Source organism: Cyprinus carpio, chromosome A14, assembly GCF_018340385.1.
Source record: "Cyprinus carpio isolate SPL01 chromosome A14, ASM1834038v1, whole genome shotgun sequence".
Lineage (NCBI taxonomy): Eukaryota > Metazoa > Chordata > Actinopteri > Cypriniformes > Cyprinidae > Cyprinus > Cyprinus carpio.
In genome coordinates, this window is record NC_056585.1 from 25,896,333 (window position 1) to 25,913,789 (window position 17,457).

General features: G+C 36.0%; 1 protein-coding gene across 2 annotated transcripts in view; it reads left to right on the top strand.

Annotated features, from left to right (window-relative positions):
* LOC109101455 (5-hydroxytryptamine receptor 4-like) overlaps window positions 1-17,457 on the top strand; it is a 102,680-nt gene that overhangs the window by 51,340 nt on the left and 33,883 nt on the right. For both annotated transcript variants that reach the window (XM_042770375.1, XM_042770374.1), the window contains exons 5-6: window positions 8,530-8,683; window positions 13,685-14,241. In XM_042770375.1, coding sequence (XP_042626309.1) covers window positions 8,530-8,683; window positions 13,685-14,241 — 711 coding nt within the window. The remainder of the gene's footprint in view (window positions 1-8,529; window positions 8,684-13,684; window positions 14,242-17,457) is intronic.

Genomic DNA, 17,457 nt, shown 5'->3' on the forward strand with positions numbered 1-17,457 from the left:
TTTAGAGTCTGCGATACAGCGTGAGTCTCTTCAGATGATCTGCAGTTTCAGTGTTGATTTAATGCTTAATTTAGTGCTCTCCATTATGCCTCCATTCATCTGACTCATTCTGGTTGAATACTAATTGTAGGTGCTTGTTAGCTGTGTTATTTGTGTGTCACGAGCCCCCACTTACCTATGTTTTAGAAACTTCTGCAGTTCTTCTTGATAATTGCTGTGTGTATCAGCAGTTGAGATACTCATTGTAGTCTTCTGGGTGACTTGGGAAATATACACGATAAGCAAGGTCATATATTTTAGAAACAGGTGCAGAGAATACAGCATGCACAAAGCTGTCCCAAAGGTTTTGTGCTTACATTGTGCTTACATCAGAGTAAGCCATGCAGAAACTGACACACATTGGAGTCATAGCACAAAAACACAATGTCAACCTGCCACAATACAAAAAAAAAAAATGTTCTCATTCTCATTATCTTTGCCTTGTGGCATAAAGTTACCTGAGCAGTAAAACTGCAGCTGATACTAAAAACTGCAAATCAGCAGCTGATATTAAAGAGATATTTCATCCAAAAATGGAAATACATCTTTTTTATATAAATATATCTTCTGATGACAGTTTTTTCATTTCTGGTTGAACTCTCTCTTCACAGAATGCATATGTTGTATGTCTTGTTACATTCGTAGGTTTTCGATTGCTTTTTCAATTTATTTTTCATTTGCAAGGATAATCCATGGCTGTGTGCATTAAATGATTGCACAATGTCAAGGGCGTAGGTCTGATTTTGGCATTTGTGGGGACATAATGGCAGACAGCAGGCATTTTATTGTTTGATCAAAATTATTGCTAGTGACAATTTAATAGTCGCTGGATATTGGTAGGGACATGCCACTAGGGTCCCTGCGAAATTCTGCATCAATGTGCATCAATGTAAATGCACACTTAGCCATGGATTATCATGCTTATACCATGGTCATTATGTTAAAGCTGTCATTGATGTTTTAAGTGAAAATTTTGACTGGACATATAGTTATTTTATCTATAGGCCATTAGATGTACAATTTTTAAGTAAAATAAAATAGTAATTTATTTGAATGAATAAAAGGGTTTAGTTATTTCAAAAACGGTGACATTATTACCTCATTGCTGAGAAATATAATACAGATTTTCAGTAGCAAGGCTGCTTTATTGCTAAAAGTTGTGTATTCAACCATTAAAAAATGCATACATTCCAGAAAATCAAAATCAAGTGTAATTTATTTTGACGTGTATATTAGACATTTGATAATGAATCCTGGTAATCAAACCTTTCTAAAATCTTGTCAGTAGTTAATATTGTAATTAATGTTAACCGATAGCTTAATATTGTATCTGTTTATGCACATTTGTAGGGTTTTGTCAATACGATCAATGTGTTAACCCCGTTGGCGTCCCTTGGCATCGATCTGATTGAAATCCGATTGAAATCAATGTTGAATTTTGTCGAGTTTTGGAGTGTCTGAGAAGTGCCGTATAATCTGGTGACTGTCAGCGTATGATTGCATTTGTCGGTGTGGTGTGAACTGGCCTTTAGGAATGCAGACTATATACAATCTTGCATAATAACAGCCCTAGTCAGGTACTGCCAATTATGTTATGTAATAAAGGTTATAGCAATAAATGATTTTGATAATTTTGACAACGAACCGTTACAATTGGGATACGTCTTGGGTGGGAAATTGACCTTCAGCCCTCCTTATCCTGGTCCACAAGCCTTCTTTAAAGTTTTTTGATTGCATTGCGGCCACTTGAATGAATACACGAATCAACCTATTCACAATTCACAAAAAAATTTTGCTAAACGTGTAGTTTCACATTGAAATGTCAATATTACAGAACTAAAATTGGTTGCAAATGCAGTTTCATGTTGACTTTGTTAGGGATACATTTATAAGTCATAGTTGCAATGTCGTTTAAGTTATTTTTACTCAAAAACAACAAAAAAAATGTTTGAAAATAGGATTGATTTCAAGTATGGTTCTGTAGTATTTTGTGTAGCATGTACTGACAACATTGCATTAAGCAGACAACATCCTCTGCAACTTCCAACACAGAGCCTGTGACCTGGCAAGAACACATTTGCAAGTTGTAAATTGATCTAGAAGCTTTTACTGTCACAACTATTTGCACACCTCAGCAGCATGAAAGAAAGGGACCCAGATGGCACTACAGAAATGAAATGTGGAGTGCCGCACCTGATCAGTCTCCACACAGGGAACAAAAGAGCAACAGGGGAGCTGTCAGGAAGTCTTTCAGCGGCGGTTACGAAATGCTGTAGACTGCTGTACAGTGGCACTGCAGTGTTATTCCTCATTAAGCTGATGCATTCCTGTAAGATTTCATTTGAGGTTGTAATCATTTTAATACAAGTGCACCCTTTAGTGTGTCATTTTTATTGGCAAAACAGCATGAGTGTGATACTTTCCCTTCGTATCCCAAATTCCATTTTGTAATACGAAGAACTTTGCACTTTTCTGTCCTAAACTTTTTATGACAACAATAAAGACTGTGTGTTTTCCAGGCTTGTTTTACTGCCAGAAATGTGTTCCCAGTAAGAATTCACTTTTTGAATCTGTATGGACGTCACATGGGCTTTATGTCTTTTGTTTATTAATGTTCATGTAATGCAGGGATTCCCAAACGTTTTTATCAGCCAAACCCCTTACAATAAAGCATTCAATAAAAAAACAACACATTAACATAATAACACAAATAATTTAACAACACATTTGCATGTTTACAGTTCTCTGATGTCAGTTAATGGTCACTTTGACATACAGGTAAGCAAAAGTCTTACAGTACAGTACAGTAAAAAAAATAATAAAACAATTAAGTAATCTAAAAGTAATCTAGATAAATTACTTTTCAGAGTACATTACCTAAATGAGTAACCTAGGTTAAGTTACTAGCTACAGTTTCCATCATGTAATCTTTAATCAGTAATGGACTACAATTTGTAAATAATCTACAGAGCTCTGTGTCCAGTTAACTAGATCTCTAGAACTATTATCACAGCCTATATAGAAAGAGTATTATATTACAAACCACTTTATATAACCCACTAAAAATAGCCACACATCACTCAAACTCTACATTCATATTCCTGCATTCATGAATGAAGCTTGAAACTTGAAAGAGCCACAGAGAGCGTGAAACGGTCTGCAGAGGCATGAGCCTGTGAAAGCAGTGATATAGGTGGCTCTCACTCATGAGCTTATAATCATCAGAAGTGGGTGTCTGCTTTTCATTTGGCTGGAGGTTAATTTCTCCACATCACCCGCTTGTCCGATGCCAGCCAAGCTTGGAATTGGATTTTCACACAGACTTTCACGATGCTTAGGGAAACCCGTTTGCATGACTAAATGTTCATACATGCTTGGGGAGTTGTGCAAAAACTCACTGCAGATTGCGGATTCTGATCACAGGTCTGATTTCATGTCTCTGATCAAATAGAAAACCAGTGGGCACCACATGGACTGTGCTTCAGTGCTTCTTGAAATTCAGTGTGAGTTTTCAGAGGAAAGCCATCCGGTGTCCTGATGGGACTTGCTGCTATAGACAGATTATCAATAATTCATGGTGTCATTTTTTTATTGAAGTACCTAAAATTTTGAGTATTTGACCTGTTTGACATTACTAACATTTATATTTAAATCTTAAGGTAAGATTTTTGGGCTCTTTCACTTTTTATAATAGGCTGTTTCAGACTAGTGGAATGAAAACATCCAAAATACACTTTAAGTGTTTATTTTATTGCACTTTATCTATTTGCGCCTGTAGGTTTTAATTACAATATACACCAATAAAGGCTGTTTTCTCAAAGATTTTTTTATTTTGCACTGAGCCAGAAATCTCCATTTTAGTTGTACTTACACATACCAAACTTTAGTTTTATTTTTGTTTTAAGTGGCTAAATATTGTAATATAATTAATATATTTTTTGTGAGTACTTAATTGTCTCACACTGAAATTGTTTTTGTATTTCTTGTTGTCTGGTTAATTAAAACTTGCTTTTGACAGTATTTATGGAGTGCTAAAAAATAAATATCCAAAATCCCCTCTGTAAAAACATTTGACTCTAAAAAATCAGCAAATGAAACAAGAATTTTGAACCTGGCTTTATCCAGTGTTCAGATTTCTGTTCTGTAAATGTATGCAAATTATTGCATATTTAATTAGATAATGCATCATTTGCATATTTAAACAACATTTCACAAAACTCGTAATGCAGTATTCATTTGCAATACTTAACATAATTAACTGGAGAAGTATGGTGATATCTGTTAGTTGTGTTTTTTAGCCTATTCACCTGGGATGTCTTGTTGTATTGGTACCATTTTATCACATCTTTGAATCTTGCTGTGTAGTTGATCATTTATTTAATAAAAATAAAGGTTGTTCATACCTCGCCTCGGGCACCATGTGAGTCAGGGCTGCTACTGTTCATTGGAACTGATGTTGTCTCAAGCCTGCCTGCTTTTTTTCTACTGCGATTGCTTTCATCCCTTTAGATAGCGCTTACAGGTGCCACGGTGAAAAATCAATACGCTGGTTGAGCACGTAGACAGAAGTGGCTCTGTGACATCCATCTTTGACAGGGCTGTAGTTGGCATAAGCACCATGGCTGACAGTCAGCCCAAGAATTAAAAGTCTTCGAGCCAGAATTCTTCACAGCAGACTGGATGTAGGTGTGAAAGGCCGAGCGGCTGTAATTTGTTTATCACTCGCTAATATCAGCCAGAGGCTGAAAATATAAGGGCCAAATCCCTGAGGACATCTTAGGCATGTGATGATTTTAATGAGCGTCTTACATATCGTTCATTATGCACTAAAGCAATTCCTGTAATTGTGTCACCTTATTTTAATTATGTTTTGTTTTATTAACACTGGCTAAAGTAAATGCAGCCAGAACAATGAGAGAACATTAAGCCCATTATCCTTATCCGTTTAGTTATGCTGTCCCAGTTCAGCTGTTTAGAGAAATGGGAATACTATTGATTCAATTCAAATCAGGCAATATGTAATTAAACAAAAAGAAGCTGCTGTGTACAACCTTCAAAGTCAGACGTCTTGGGAAAAGTTGCAGACCAATAAAAAACAAAGTGAACTTCACTACCGTTCAAAACTTTGGGGTCAGTATTTTTATTTTATGTATTTATGTATTTATTTATTTATTTTGTTTGCATTCTCATGCAGTCCGTTTGCTGTTTTTGTTTCGTTCACGTTTTATGTAGTAAAGTTTCACAAAGCTAAAGTCAGATCATTCTGTTTTTGCTTCAAATTTAAAACAAAACTGCTTATGTTGGATTTGTGATTTGTTTTAAAATTGCAGCTTAGTTTTGTCATTTTACATATTTCAATTGCACAAACGAAAAGCATTTTGTCTGAGAAGTAATAGAAGGGCACCTTTTCATTTATAATTTGTGTTAATTTTTTTCTTTTTTTAATCGTATTATGAAACAAGTATCATGAACCATTTCGCATCATGAGTTGAGAGAATCGTTGCATCCATAAAAGTGACAGTAAAGACATTTATAATGTTACAAAAGATTTACATTTCAATTAAATGCTGTTCGTATAAATGTTCTATTGATGAACATATCATGATAGAAATTATCATGGTTTCTACAAAAATATTAAGCAGCTGTTTTCAATAATATTAATAATCAGAAATCATATCAGCATATTAGAATGATTTCTGAAGGATCATGTTACATTGAAGACTAGAGTAATGATGCTGAAAATTCAGCTTTGACCACAGGAATAAATTGCATTTTAAATATATGTTACAACAGAAAACAGTTATTTTAAATTGTAATAATATTTCACAATATTACTGTTGTAACTCTATTTTTTATTAAATAAATGTAGCATTGGTAAACATAAGAGAATTCTTTCAAAAAACATGAAAAACATCTTTCCGACAGCCAAACATTTGAACAATAAAACACAGAACCTTAAAACTTATTTTACTGACCCAACTCTAAAAAATGACTAGCTGTGCAATTCGGAAAGAGTCCAGTGCTGGATTGCAGCAGAGAGTCGTCTGACACAAGCTGGGAATGATTTAAGACTGTGAGTAATGCTTGCTCAGTGCTTCAGACCCGCTCGCTGCTGCAAATCTCCTAAGCCCTAACCTTTCCAAATTTGTTACAGAAGAATGATATGTGAGTCCCATTCAAATGCCACAAATACAAAGAGTCAATAAATTGCATCAGGATGTTATTTGGGGACCTAACGTAGGCATTTTAGTGGAGTTATGTTGTCAATTAGACACAACAGATGACTCAGAACACCTGTTGTGTTTCCAGCTAGGTGAAATGTGTCATTTTTGCACCACCAAATGGAATTATAAAAAAACAGGCTTTCAGAATCTGGACAAGCATTGATGCCTTCAAGCCCAGTAAAACCCAAACTCTGACCTGTAGGGGCAGAGGCCATATTGGCACATGGGGGTAGAGCATGTTATAGCTATAAACATGCTGCGGTGAACACTTGGTTGGGTTAGCAGACTCCATGGCCAGAGGCATGCATGTAAACAGGAACCTCGACACACACAGACTGAAGCTTATACACATCTGGGTCAGAGAGAGAGAAAAAGAGAGACATGTCCCGTTTAGTCTAAGGGATTGTAAATAAAGTCTGTCCTCTGTGGCTTTTCCTCAACCCTTTCTCTCACTCTTGTAGCAGACCTCTCCAAACACGCATCCTTGACAGCCGCAAGGCACAAAATGTCCATCCGAGGCTCTTCTCACGACATGCTGTAGATGGCAAAGTGTGAGGCTTCGAACGTGATGGGAAGTGAAGGGTGAAAAGTTGTGTAAGGGGTAAAGACCTTTCGGTATTGGTCCTTAAATCTTCAATTCTTCAACAAGTCAGGGATTGTTTCTGTCAAACAAAAATAGTTGAACTTTTGAGCTTTAGTAATTTATAGCAGTAGCCAGGTGTTTCTTTAGAGGCTTTTTTGTGCAGTAACACTTTTTTATGCACTTTTATGACATTTTTGTGAGTCACCAAGTTTTATCTTAGTGCAGGTCAAGGATTACTTCACCTTTTACGTCTTTATTTTTCCTCTCTCTCAAACTGAGTGTAGACTGTGTTAACTGAGTGCCATTTATTTAACAGTCAAGAGTTTTCTTTTTTCCTTACCCTGTGGTTTTCTACATAGTCAGCCTTTGGTATTGCTTGGAAAAATGGTAATAGGTTGTATTGCTTGTAAAAATGGTAATAGGGCTTTGTGAATAATTTGTATATAATAATAATAATAATAATAATAATAATAAATGTTTCTTGAGCAGCAAATCAGCATATTAGAATGATTCCAGAAGGATCATGTGACACTGAAGACTGGAGTAATGATGCTAAAAATTCAGCTTTGATCACAGGAATAAATTATATTTTACGATGTATTCACATAGAAGACTAAAAAGTTATTTTAAATTGTAATTATATTTCACAATATTAGTTTACACTGTATTTTTGATAAAAAGAAATGTAGCCTTAGTAAGTGTAAGAGACTTATTTCAAAAGCACTAAAAAATCTTACCGACCAAACTGTTGAATGCTAGTGAATCTATACATACTAGATACATAATAATTCATTTCGGTTTTCAGTCAAGTTCACATACTTGTTTCTCTGGCTACAGCTACAGCCAGTTTGAAATGTGTGTTCAGTGTCGGAATGTCTGTTTTTGTTTTGGTCTATGTGACTCCGCCCACTGGCAGTTTAAACAATAGTATTTCAACACCCTGGGTTGCCAGTTGGCCGAAAACACAGTGCACTGCAGCTATAGAAGCCAGCAAACGAACTGAGTCAGAGATCACAGATTCTACCCGACCTAAAAATCCTCAGCATCTATCTAAAAAAAATATCTGTGGAATATTAAAGGAATATTATATAATCTGAGGAATATAAAAAAATGGATAAAACAACTCATCAACTTCCAGATTTAGGCTCGTCGCCTTGCATTGTCAATTACGCTCATTCCTGTTGTGTGTCCTCAATCTGGCAACCTGCGTAAGTGTTGAGTCTGAGGAGGAGGGGTGAGAGAAACAACTCTCTCCAATATTTTGAATTTGAACTGCAATACCCATTTCAACTGATAGCTGTCAATATTACATACTTCACCTTTAATGTCAGCAGTGTCATTTAACCAATAACCTTGAGCTGATTAGAACAGCAGATCAGAAAGCTCTAACAGCTTGACGGAATATGAGTCTTCCAGATGCTTGATAGGTTGACATTTTGTCAGTCAGGGCCACTTGTAGGTCATCATCCTTCAGGTTTTTCAAGGTTGTTGTCATTCACATGCATATTGAAAATGCATTTTCCAAGAAAATATATACCTGTGGTTGCATATTAATATTTTAGCAACATTTATATGCAATTAACAATATTTCTGTACAATTATTTAATCGTAATCATTTTGTATGTACTATATGGCTGGACAAATGAAGAATATCCAACATGCTTTCTTTATCTTTCCTTCTAGGTACTATGCCATCTGTTGCCAGCCGCTGGTCTACAGCAATAAGATGACACCGCTGAGAGTGGCTCTAATGATCGGAGGGTGCTGGATAATCCCAACCGTTATTTCTTTCCTACCCATAATGCAAGGCTGGAATAGTATTGGAATAGATGATTTGGTGAGTCACATCCATCAGATTCATGTAATAATGATGTTTCTTTGTTCCACTCACCTTGCAATCAGGGCAAGCGTAGATTATTAAAATGCTCTATAAAAAGTGCAGGGAGTGATTAAAATGGAAACTTGTGATGTATGTAAATCTTTTCAGGCATTTTGACATCTTCTCCGCTTTCTATACATTTTACAAAAGGCAATTATGCATCCATGCATAGAAGCCTAGCCACTGTCGATGTTTCTAGGAAAGAGATTGCAGTATGTAGAGGCTCTCATAAAGACCAGCTTTGAGGGTTGCGATGATTGAGGAGAAAATGAAATGCCACAGTCTCAGGTAGGGAACTTAATCTAATACTTACCAGTAAACAAACAAAAATGGCCCTGGGTGAATACTGATGCACCAAAATGTGTGCTAGGTTAACTTTATTTACACGTTTGCACCATTTTCAACATTTCTGTGGATAGAAGTTTACAGCATTTCACCAGTATTCCACTAAAATAACAAACATGTTTTTTTTTGAAAGTTAAGAATTTTAAGACATAAATAATAGTATTGTAACTTGCTTTGTAAAATAACATAAAATATTATGTCTATAATTATTAAATACTCTTTTTTTTTTTTTTTTTTTCAATTTTGATTTACAACAATATATTTATATCCTCATTTTTTAACTTAGAGTTAAAACAATATAATAATAATAATAATAATAATAATAATAATAATAATAATAATATGCCCTAGGGTTTATAATTTAAAAATATAAACAATCAAAATAAAACCTACTAAACATATATCCGTTTACTTAGAATCTCAGGCTGTACTTCAAGCTAAATATTTTACATCTAAGGGGTCCTTGAATTAGCATTCTATATAAAGTAAATAGTTGGCATTCTGCCATCTGGAGTCTCTTGCATTGGTTCACAGGCATTACATTAATGTCTACTATACTTCACATTCAAGCTTCCCGTTCCACCAAAAGCTCTTCTCAAAGGAACTAATTAGCGGTTTGTTACTGAATATCAATGACAGCGTGGGCCAAAGTCCAGCTTATTAAAAAAAAGCCTTATACTGATGTGAAATATGTTTGCAGTTCATGAGTTTTTATTATTGATAGTGTTGGTGTTGGGTTCAGAGCTTGGAGGGCTCAGTGTTATGATTTGAGATTGTTGGGAGGAGCAGACAGGAGAGAGATGCAGATGAACAGTGATTAATAGCTCTCATCATGATACTTCCCTCTGTGGATCAATCAGTACTAGCATGTTTGTAAACAGTATATAACTATGTAACTGGAACATGGTTTCATAGGATAACAGTCTGAAATGATTTTCTGTGGTTTTTAATTGGCTTATCCAGCCAAAAAGCACAAAATGTGAAGTATGCTCTTTATATATAGATGTTTATATTTAAGATGTTCAAGTTTGGGGTCAGTAGAATGTTTGTGTTTCTCTCATGCTCACTAAGGCTGCATTTATTTGATGAAAAATACAGCAAAAAAATGTAATATTACGATATATTATTACAACTTAACTACCACTATTTTCTATTGTAATATATTTTAAAACATAATTTATTCCTGTGATCAAAGCTGAATTTTCAGCATCATTACTCCAGTCTTCAGTGTCACATGATCCTTTAGAAATCATTCTAATATGCTGATTTGCTGTTCAAGAAACATTTCTGATTATTATTAATGTTGAAAACAGTTGTGCTGCTAAATAATTTTGTGGAAACTATGGTGCTTTTTTTCTTCTTAGAAGAATATAAAGAGCAAAATAGCAGCATTTATTTGAAATAATATTTTGTAACATTATGCATGTCTTTACTGCCACTTTTGGCATCAATTTAATGCATGCTTGCTGAATAAAAGTATAAGCTTCTTTCAAAAATAAAAAAAGTCATACTGACCCCAAACATTTGCGAGCGCAGAGCTGATGAGAGCAGCTATATGCTGGAGAAAGACAGATTGCAAATGATGTCTTTAACGTCCTTACTGCCACTTTTACCTCTGTCTCTGTTATATTCCTCAGACAAACTGTCAGCGTCCATGAGAGAGTGACGTCACTGTCTGTTCACACTATATGGATTTAATGAGTTGAATGTACATGTCACACCCATGTCAAAGGTCATCACTGATGGTTTGAATGTGTCATCAAACCCTGAATGACTTTTCGAAATATTTCCACACTAGAGGACGTCATGCATCAAAGGCTGAATTTAATTCTAGAGGAGTGTAATTAATTTACTAGTTACAAACTTAATGCACTTAATATAGTGCCGTACGTCAAAGGATTTGAATGTCAAGCATGTTTTATTAATATGGAGTGATGAGAGTCTCTAAATAGTGTATTTTAGGAGCAAAATATTTACAGACTCATGCCCTCTAGCCAAGTCTCTTCCACATCTGAAGGTGCTTGTGTTTGATCAGATGAAGTATTCTGAGTAGTCACCTCTGCTCTTAAAACATCTCCTCACATGACTGTTCCCTGAAGCCAAAGACACGTGGGGTTGAATATTAATGAACAGACACAGAGGGAGAAGCTTCTGAGCACTGAAAACTAGTGAAAAAACATCCCACACTTTTAAAAAATGAAAGTTCTTTATTGGAATCTGTGATAGAACCTTAAACATTTCATATCACAAAAGGTTCTGTATTGTGGAAACAAGTTCTTTGGATTTTTTCTTTGGAAGTCAAGTCACCTTTATTTATATAACTCTTTATACAATACAGAAACACTTTATATTGAGTCCATTTCAGACATTGTATAAACTATAAGTAACTTTGTAACAACATGTCAACCAGCAGTCATTAGAGTATTAGTAGACTGTCTGCTTAATATACATGTCAGCTTATTCTAAACCTAACCCTAACAGTCTAATACTTTAATGAGAGTTAGTTAACATGTAGTTACTTATAGCAGAGTTACTTATTGTTAGTATAGAATGTCTTAAGTGGACTATCAGAATAAAGTTGAACTTAAAATACAGATTGTTTCAAAGCAGCTTCAATAAACTGGAAAAAAAAACTGAATCAGTGATGCAAACTTCTTCAAATATGAGACGAATTCTGCTGTAAAGCAGCTCTTAAAAAGACAATGTCATGATTAATTTCAAGTCAATATGTTCTTCACATGTACTGTTCACTGAAAGGTGATTTGGAGAACCAAAAATGGTGTTTCTACATTCTTTAAAATAAAGCTTATTTATTGGCATCTATGGTTCTAGGGCTGTCCCCTAATAGTCAACTAAAATTGTATTAGTCATTTAGTCGCAGAAAAATAACTGTTTTTGATGGGCAGATCGTAAACGGCTGGTCCAGGTAATTACAGTATATCGGGCATGAAATCCAAATTTTCACACAAATATGTCTCGACTTCAAATATGGATCATTTGTAATTGAAACATGTAAGTAGTAGCAACTTTACATTGCCGCTCACTGTGCTGTTAACCTAGATAAGTGTTTGTGTGGAGTGTAGAAGCTATTAGAGTGCTACTTCATGGCATGGCGGCGCCGGCACGATCACTGCACATTTTTTAACTGATAACAGTGGAAAACAAAAAAAAACATAATTTTTACTCATGCAGAAAAGAGTAAGTCATTATTCAAAACTGTACTTTTATTTGTGTACACTCACAATATGGACCAAACGTTGTGCTGTTAAATAAAACAAATAGGAGGCGCTTTCTGCCGTCTCTGTTTCTGTGAAATGCGTCTCAACAATTAACTGAAACTCAGGCTACTTGCCTCACAGTTTTGAGAAATCTATCTATAGAAAGCTTGACATTTCTGCTTTTAAACAAACTAATTCAAATCAAAAACAGATACTCTTTGATTATGTTATCCATATGAAAGGTGCATTTCTCTCTGAAGACGTCACTGTACTTGCGGAGATGGCGAGTCAGCATCGTTAACTTCGTCTCTGTAGCCAACACTAACTCAGAAAACACTAGTTAATTAAAAAATAATTTTAATTCTTCTTGCTATTTTTTCGACACATTCATAGTCATTAATTTTGCCGGTGTTTTGCAGCATGCTTTATGTGTGTGCTTGAGCATGGAATAGGCTACATATTAAAAGCCCCCAGTATATATTTAAGTAATTAAATTAATATAAACATGCAATTAGTCGACTAATGTTTTAAATGGATGACTATTAGTCGACTAGAAAAATCTTCAGTCAAGGCAGCCCTAATTTGATCCATTAAAGGCACAATATGTAATTTTTCGCTGCTAGAGGGCACTTATTCAAAACAAACAAAGAAACAAAGGTGTAGTTTGATGCCGTGACTGAGTATGGAATCATGGGAGTTGTCGTCTTCATCCCCACAGCCGATGCAATCCGACGGGACTCAGGCAGAAATCATGTTCATGGATGAGCTAATGATTTATTAACGTAGTAGAATGAAGCAGGGTGAGGCTGAAAGCCGTCAAAGCAAAACGAGGCCGCTGAACTAACGTGACGCATGGCTCGAAAGCAGCGGAGCTTTTATTATGCCACTTCCACTCCTTCCGGTCGTGCATATGTAGGAGAAAAAAAAAAGCAGTGCTATTTTATCATTAAAGAGTCTTTGGTGTTTCTATGAAACGAAACCGGAAATCGAGGGGTTATGACGTCATTGGCAGGCGACACAATGAAACTATGGGCATGGTCCGTGTCGCAAGTTAAAATGGCTTATTTCTCTGGATTTAAACATTCTTTGAAACATTTGGGATAATGTAAGTACACAAGTCAGCAAAATATATAACACTGTTCTAATTTTTTTTTATATATTTTAATAAAAAAATTGTACATATTGTGCCTTTAAGAACCTTTAACATACTTGGAATCTTTCCATTACGCAAAGGGTTCTTTAGAGTGGATAAAGATTTTAAAGATTTTAAAACTTTTTAAAGAAACAAGAAAAAAAAATGGTTCTTTTTAAGAACCGATCAAAAAAAAATGGTTGTTCTACTGCAAACCCTCTTTTGGAAACTTTATTTTAAGAGTGTACATCCCTCTCTTGACAGATAGAGAAGCGGAAGTTCTCTGGCAACTCCACAGTGTGTGTGTTTATGGTGAACAAGCCATATGCGCTGACCTGCTCAGTCGTGGCCTTCTACGTACCGCTGATCCTGATGGTGCTGGCGTACCAGCGCATCTACGTCACAGCGCGGGAACACGCCCGACAGATCAGCATGCTGCAGCGGGCCGGAGGAGCGGGGAACGCGGACAGTGCAGACCACCAACGCAACCACCGCATGCGCACCGAGACCAAGGCAGCCAAGACTCTGTGCATCATTATGGGCTGCTTCTGCCTGTGCTGGGCCCCTTTCTTCATCACGAATGTGGTGGACCCCTTCATAGACTACAGTGTTCCTGAGCAGCTGTGGGCAGCCTGCCTCTGGCTGGGCTACATCAACTCCATGCTCAACCCCATCCTTTACGCCTTCCTCAACAAGTCCTTTCGCCGTGCCTTCCTCATCATCCTCTGCTGCGGACACAAGCGCTACCGCCGACCTTCCATCCTGGGCCCTGGACCGACCTGCACGGCCACGCAGATCAACGGCTCGACACACGTCCTGAAGTAAGTGAGAGAAGCATTACATTTACCACCTTCTCTCTTTTCTAATGTGGTTAAGATGAAAATATGCTTGAAACAAGGATAGATTATGGCCAGTAACATTACCATCCACTGTTAATCTCATAATCAAAATCAACCCAGACTCATTGAAAATATATACTTGTGGCAATGTTTCTGCAACATGATATTACGTACCTTATTGTGTGTTTTGACGCAGATTCAAAGTGAAATGTCCAGTGTGTGGCACTTAAACACGTATTTAATACGTGTAATACGGCTATGATTTACTACGTTTGTAGGGGCACGTATTGCTGTGTTTTTACTGTTTTTGCGATGTGAATGCTGTTTTCTTTTGATGACGCAAATATACTGCAGTTAGGACTCAAAAAAAATAAATAATACAGTCCAGTGGAGACAGCAGGAGCAATCAAACTCTGCTTCAGACCAGGCAATTGAATCGAGTGTGAAAGTACCCTTTAAGGTGTTCACTTCCAGGAATCTAGAAGACCTCTAGATTGATTCATTCTCATATACTAGTGCTTTTGGTTGTTTGCTTGTTGTATTGACTTATATTTGACATCTGGTGGTCATTTGGAGCAACGGGCAGCAAAGCATAAGTCCATGTCTTGCTTCGTACACCTTTTACATTCACTGTCGGGTGTAATTTTCTTCTTTTGTACTACTTCATCTGACCTTTCTAGCTTGCTCACCTCCTTGACCTAACAACATTTACTCAGAAAAGAGCACACCATGAACATCTGTATATTGAAGCTTCTGCTGTTATGTGTCGCATGGGAACATAAAATCGAACTTTGGTCGTCTCAGACTACATGTTTGCTAGAATCCTTAAAACTCTTTTGCTCCCCATCTGCCTTGTTATTAAACAATTCTTATAAACATCTTGACAGAGAAGGGTGATTGTTTCACTAAAACAGACAGTTTTTCTATCCTACAAGATTGTGGTGTAAAGATTTTCCAAAAGTCCATGTACTGTCACAATATTCATACATGCTGTTTTATGTAGGTATTCTCTGTATTAAATTATTTTTATATTTTATACTTTCTCACTGACTCTAGAAGTAAACAAGTCCTTTTTAAAGGAAAATAACATTTGCTGAACATTTACTCACCCTCAGGCCATCCAAGATAAAGGTGAGTTTGTTTCTTCATCAGAACAGATTAGAGAATTTTAGCATCACGTTATTTGCTCACGTTTGCAGTGAATGGGTGCCGTCAGAATGAGAGTCTAAACAGCTGATAAAAACATCACAGTAATCCACAAGTAATCCACAGCACTCCAGTCCATAAATTAACATCTTGTGAAGTGAAAAGCTGCATGTTTGTAAGAAACAAATCCATCAAGGCAAACCATTTCTAAAAATGACTGCATAATCCATAATAATGCTTCCTCCAGTGAAAAAGTCTGCCCCCCCGTTCTCTTCTCACACCAAAATCCACTGATATATTGCTTTAGAACTTATGTTTTGGACTGTTTTAACTTGTAAACGGTGCTTGATCTGTGCATATTTCTCTCCTGATTCACTGTAAAAAAGCAATATTATGGATAGCAGACTCGTATTTTAGCTGGAATTTCAGAAGAGACTATTGAGAAATTTGGGTATTTTTTATATTAAACCCACCTGCAAACTATACCCTATGTGAATAGGGGTAATGTATTATTTTGTTTCAAGATAAAAGTTCAAGTAAATTTGATCTGTCATGATTTGACCCTTTAATGTAGGTTACAATGTCGTAGTGCAATGTTAGTGACAGCTCTGATGGAGGAGATGTGTAGATCAGAGGATGAGGGGTCAGTGGAGGACAGCTCTCTCAGGCTCTAACCACAACCTAGCATGGGATTTTTGATACAGCAGAGATTAAAGATTTAAGCCAGCTGGTCAAATCCCTCAAGGGAAATCTAGAATGCAAGGATGTGACTGTTATTAATGTAAGCAGACATGGGAAAAAGATGTATATGTGCTGAGTGAAGGGCGTATATAAAGACACAAAAATACCATAACATCACCAATTCAACCAAAGCTGAGTCGCAAAATGAGAGAAACTGATTTTTCATTTCAAATATTTTTTTTTTTTTTCTGATAAGTAAAGACCGTTTTTATGGCAGACCTGGCATGAACAGTTAAATGTGTTTGTAGCAATCTTGCTAATTGTGCTCCACAGATCCTAACCCTTCATTTCAGCCAGTAGAATTACAGTATTTCAGAATAATGCTCACATTCATCAATGTGTTTTTAGTCTCTCACAATGATCTATTATCAGATATGTTTATTTGGATCGGTTATTTTTGTAATGCAGAATTTGAGCCTTACTAAATTCAAAGCAGTGAAAAGAAAGCGAAAGCTGTTATCAATAATAGATGAATGATTTTCTTTTTTTCAATAATTTATGGTTAGAGTTTGGTATTTTGTTTTTAAGTAACAGTGCTTTTATGCATGGTTTGTTGATGACATTTAGTGGTAGGCCTGCTGGGAAGAGAAGAAAAACTTTCAAAGAGGCCAAATAAAAATATTCTGATGTCAGCAGCTCAAATTTGTTGCACATTACTAGAGTTTCTATTTCATTTGCTGGAAACTAAAAAACATTGCCAGTTCTGCAAAATATGAAACAGGGAGGTCATTTCAAATCTTTAGATTTGAGTTTTTGTCAAGAAAATAATGATTCAAAAAATTGCCCGGATCCGCAGGCCCAAAGTTTAATTTGGGTCTGTTTCGGTTTGGCCTCTTCCTTACAGTTCTGACAGTTTCTTTATCGGTGATAATAATGAGCACACTGTGAATATTGGTGTGCTGTTTCTTCTCATTCTAATCATATGTTACAAGTCTTTTAGATCGCTTCCTCAAAAGAGATCTGTGGATTTGGTTTCCATGGAAACACCAATGGATTACATCCATTTAGACGATATCTGTGTATTTGGCCATCTCACTGTACACTTTGACATGGCGAGGCAGACATAATGCGTTTGTTAATCTACAATTAGTTTTTTGTTTTTTTCATTTTAAAGAGGACGAGTGAAATGGAAGTTGTTCCCGGACGTAATGGAAATTAGTTCCCAGAAACACGTTTCAGATTTGATTTAACTTAAGGAAACGATAATTAAGCTATTTTAAGTCTTCATTGTATCTTGACATAATTTTCATAACAATTGCATATATACATTTACATATGTACTTAACATACTCTAATGCATCAAAATCTCAT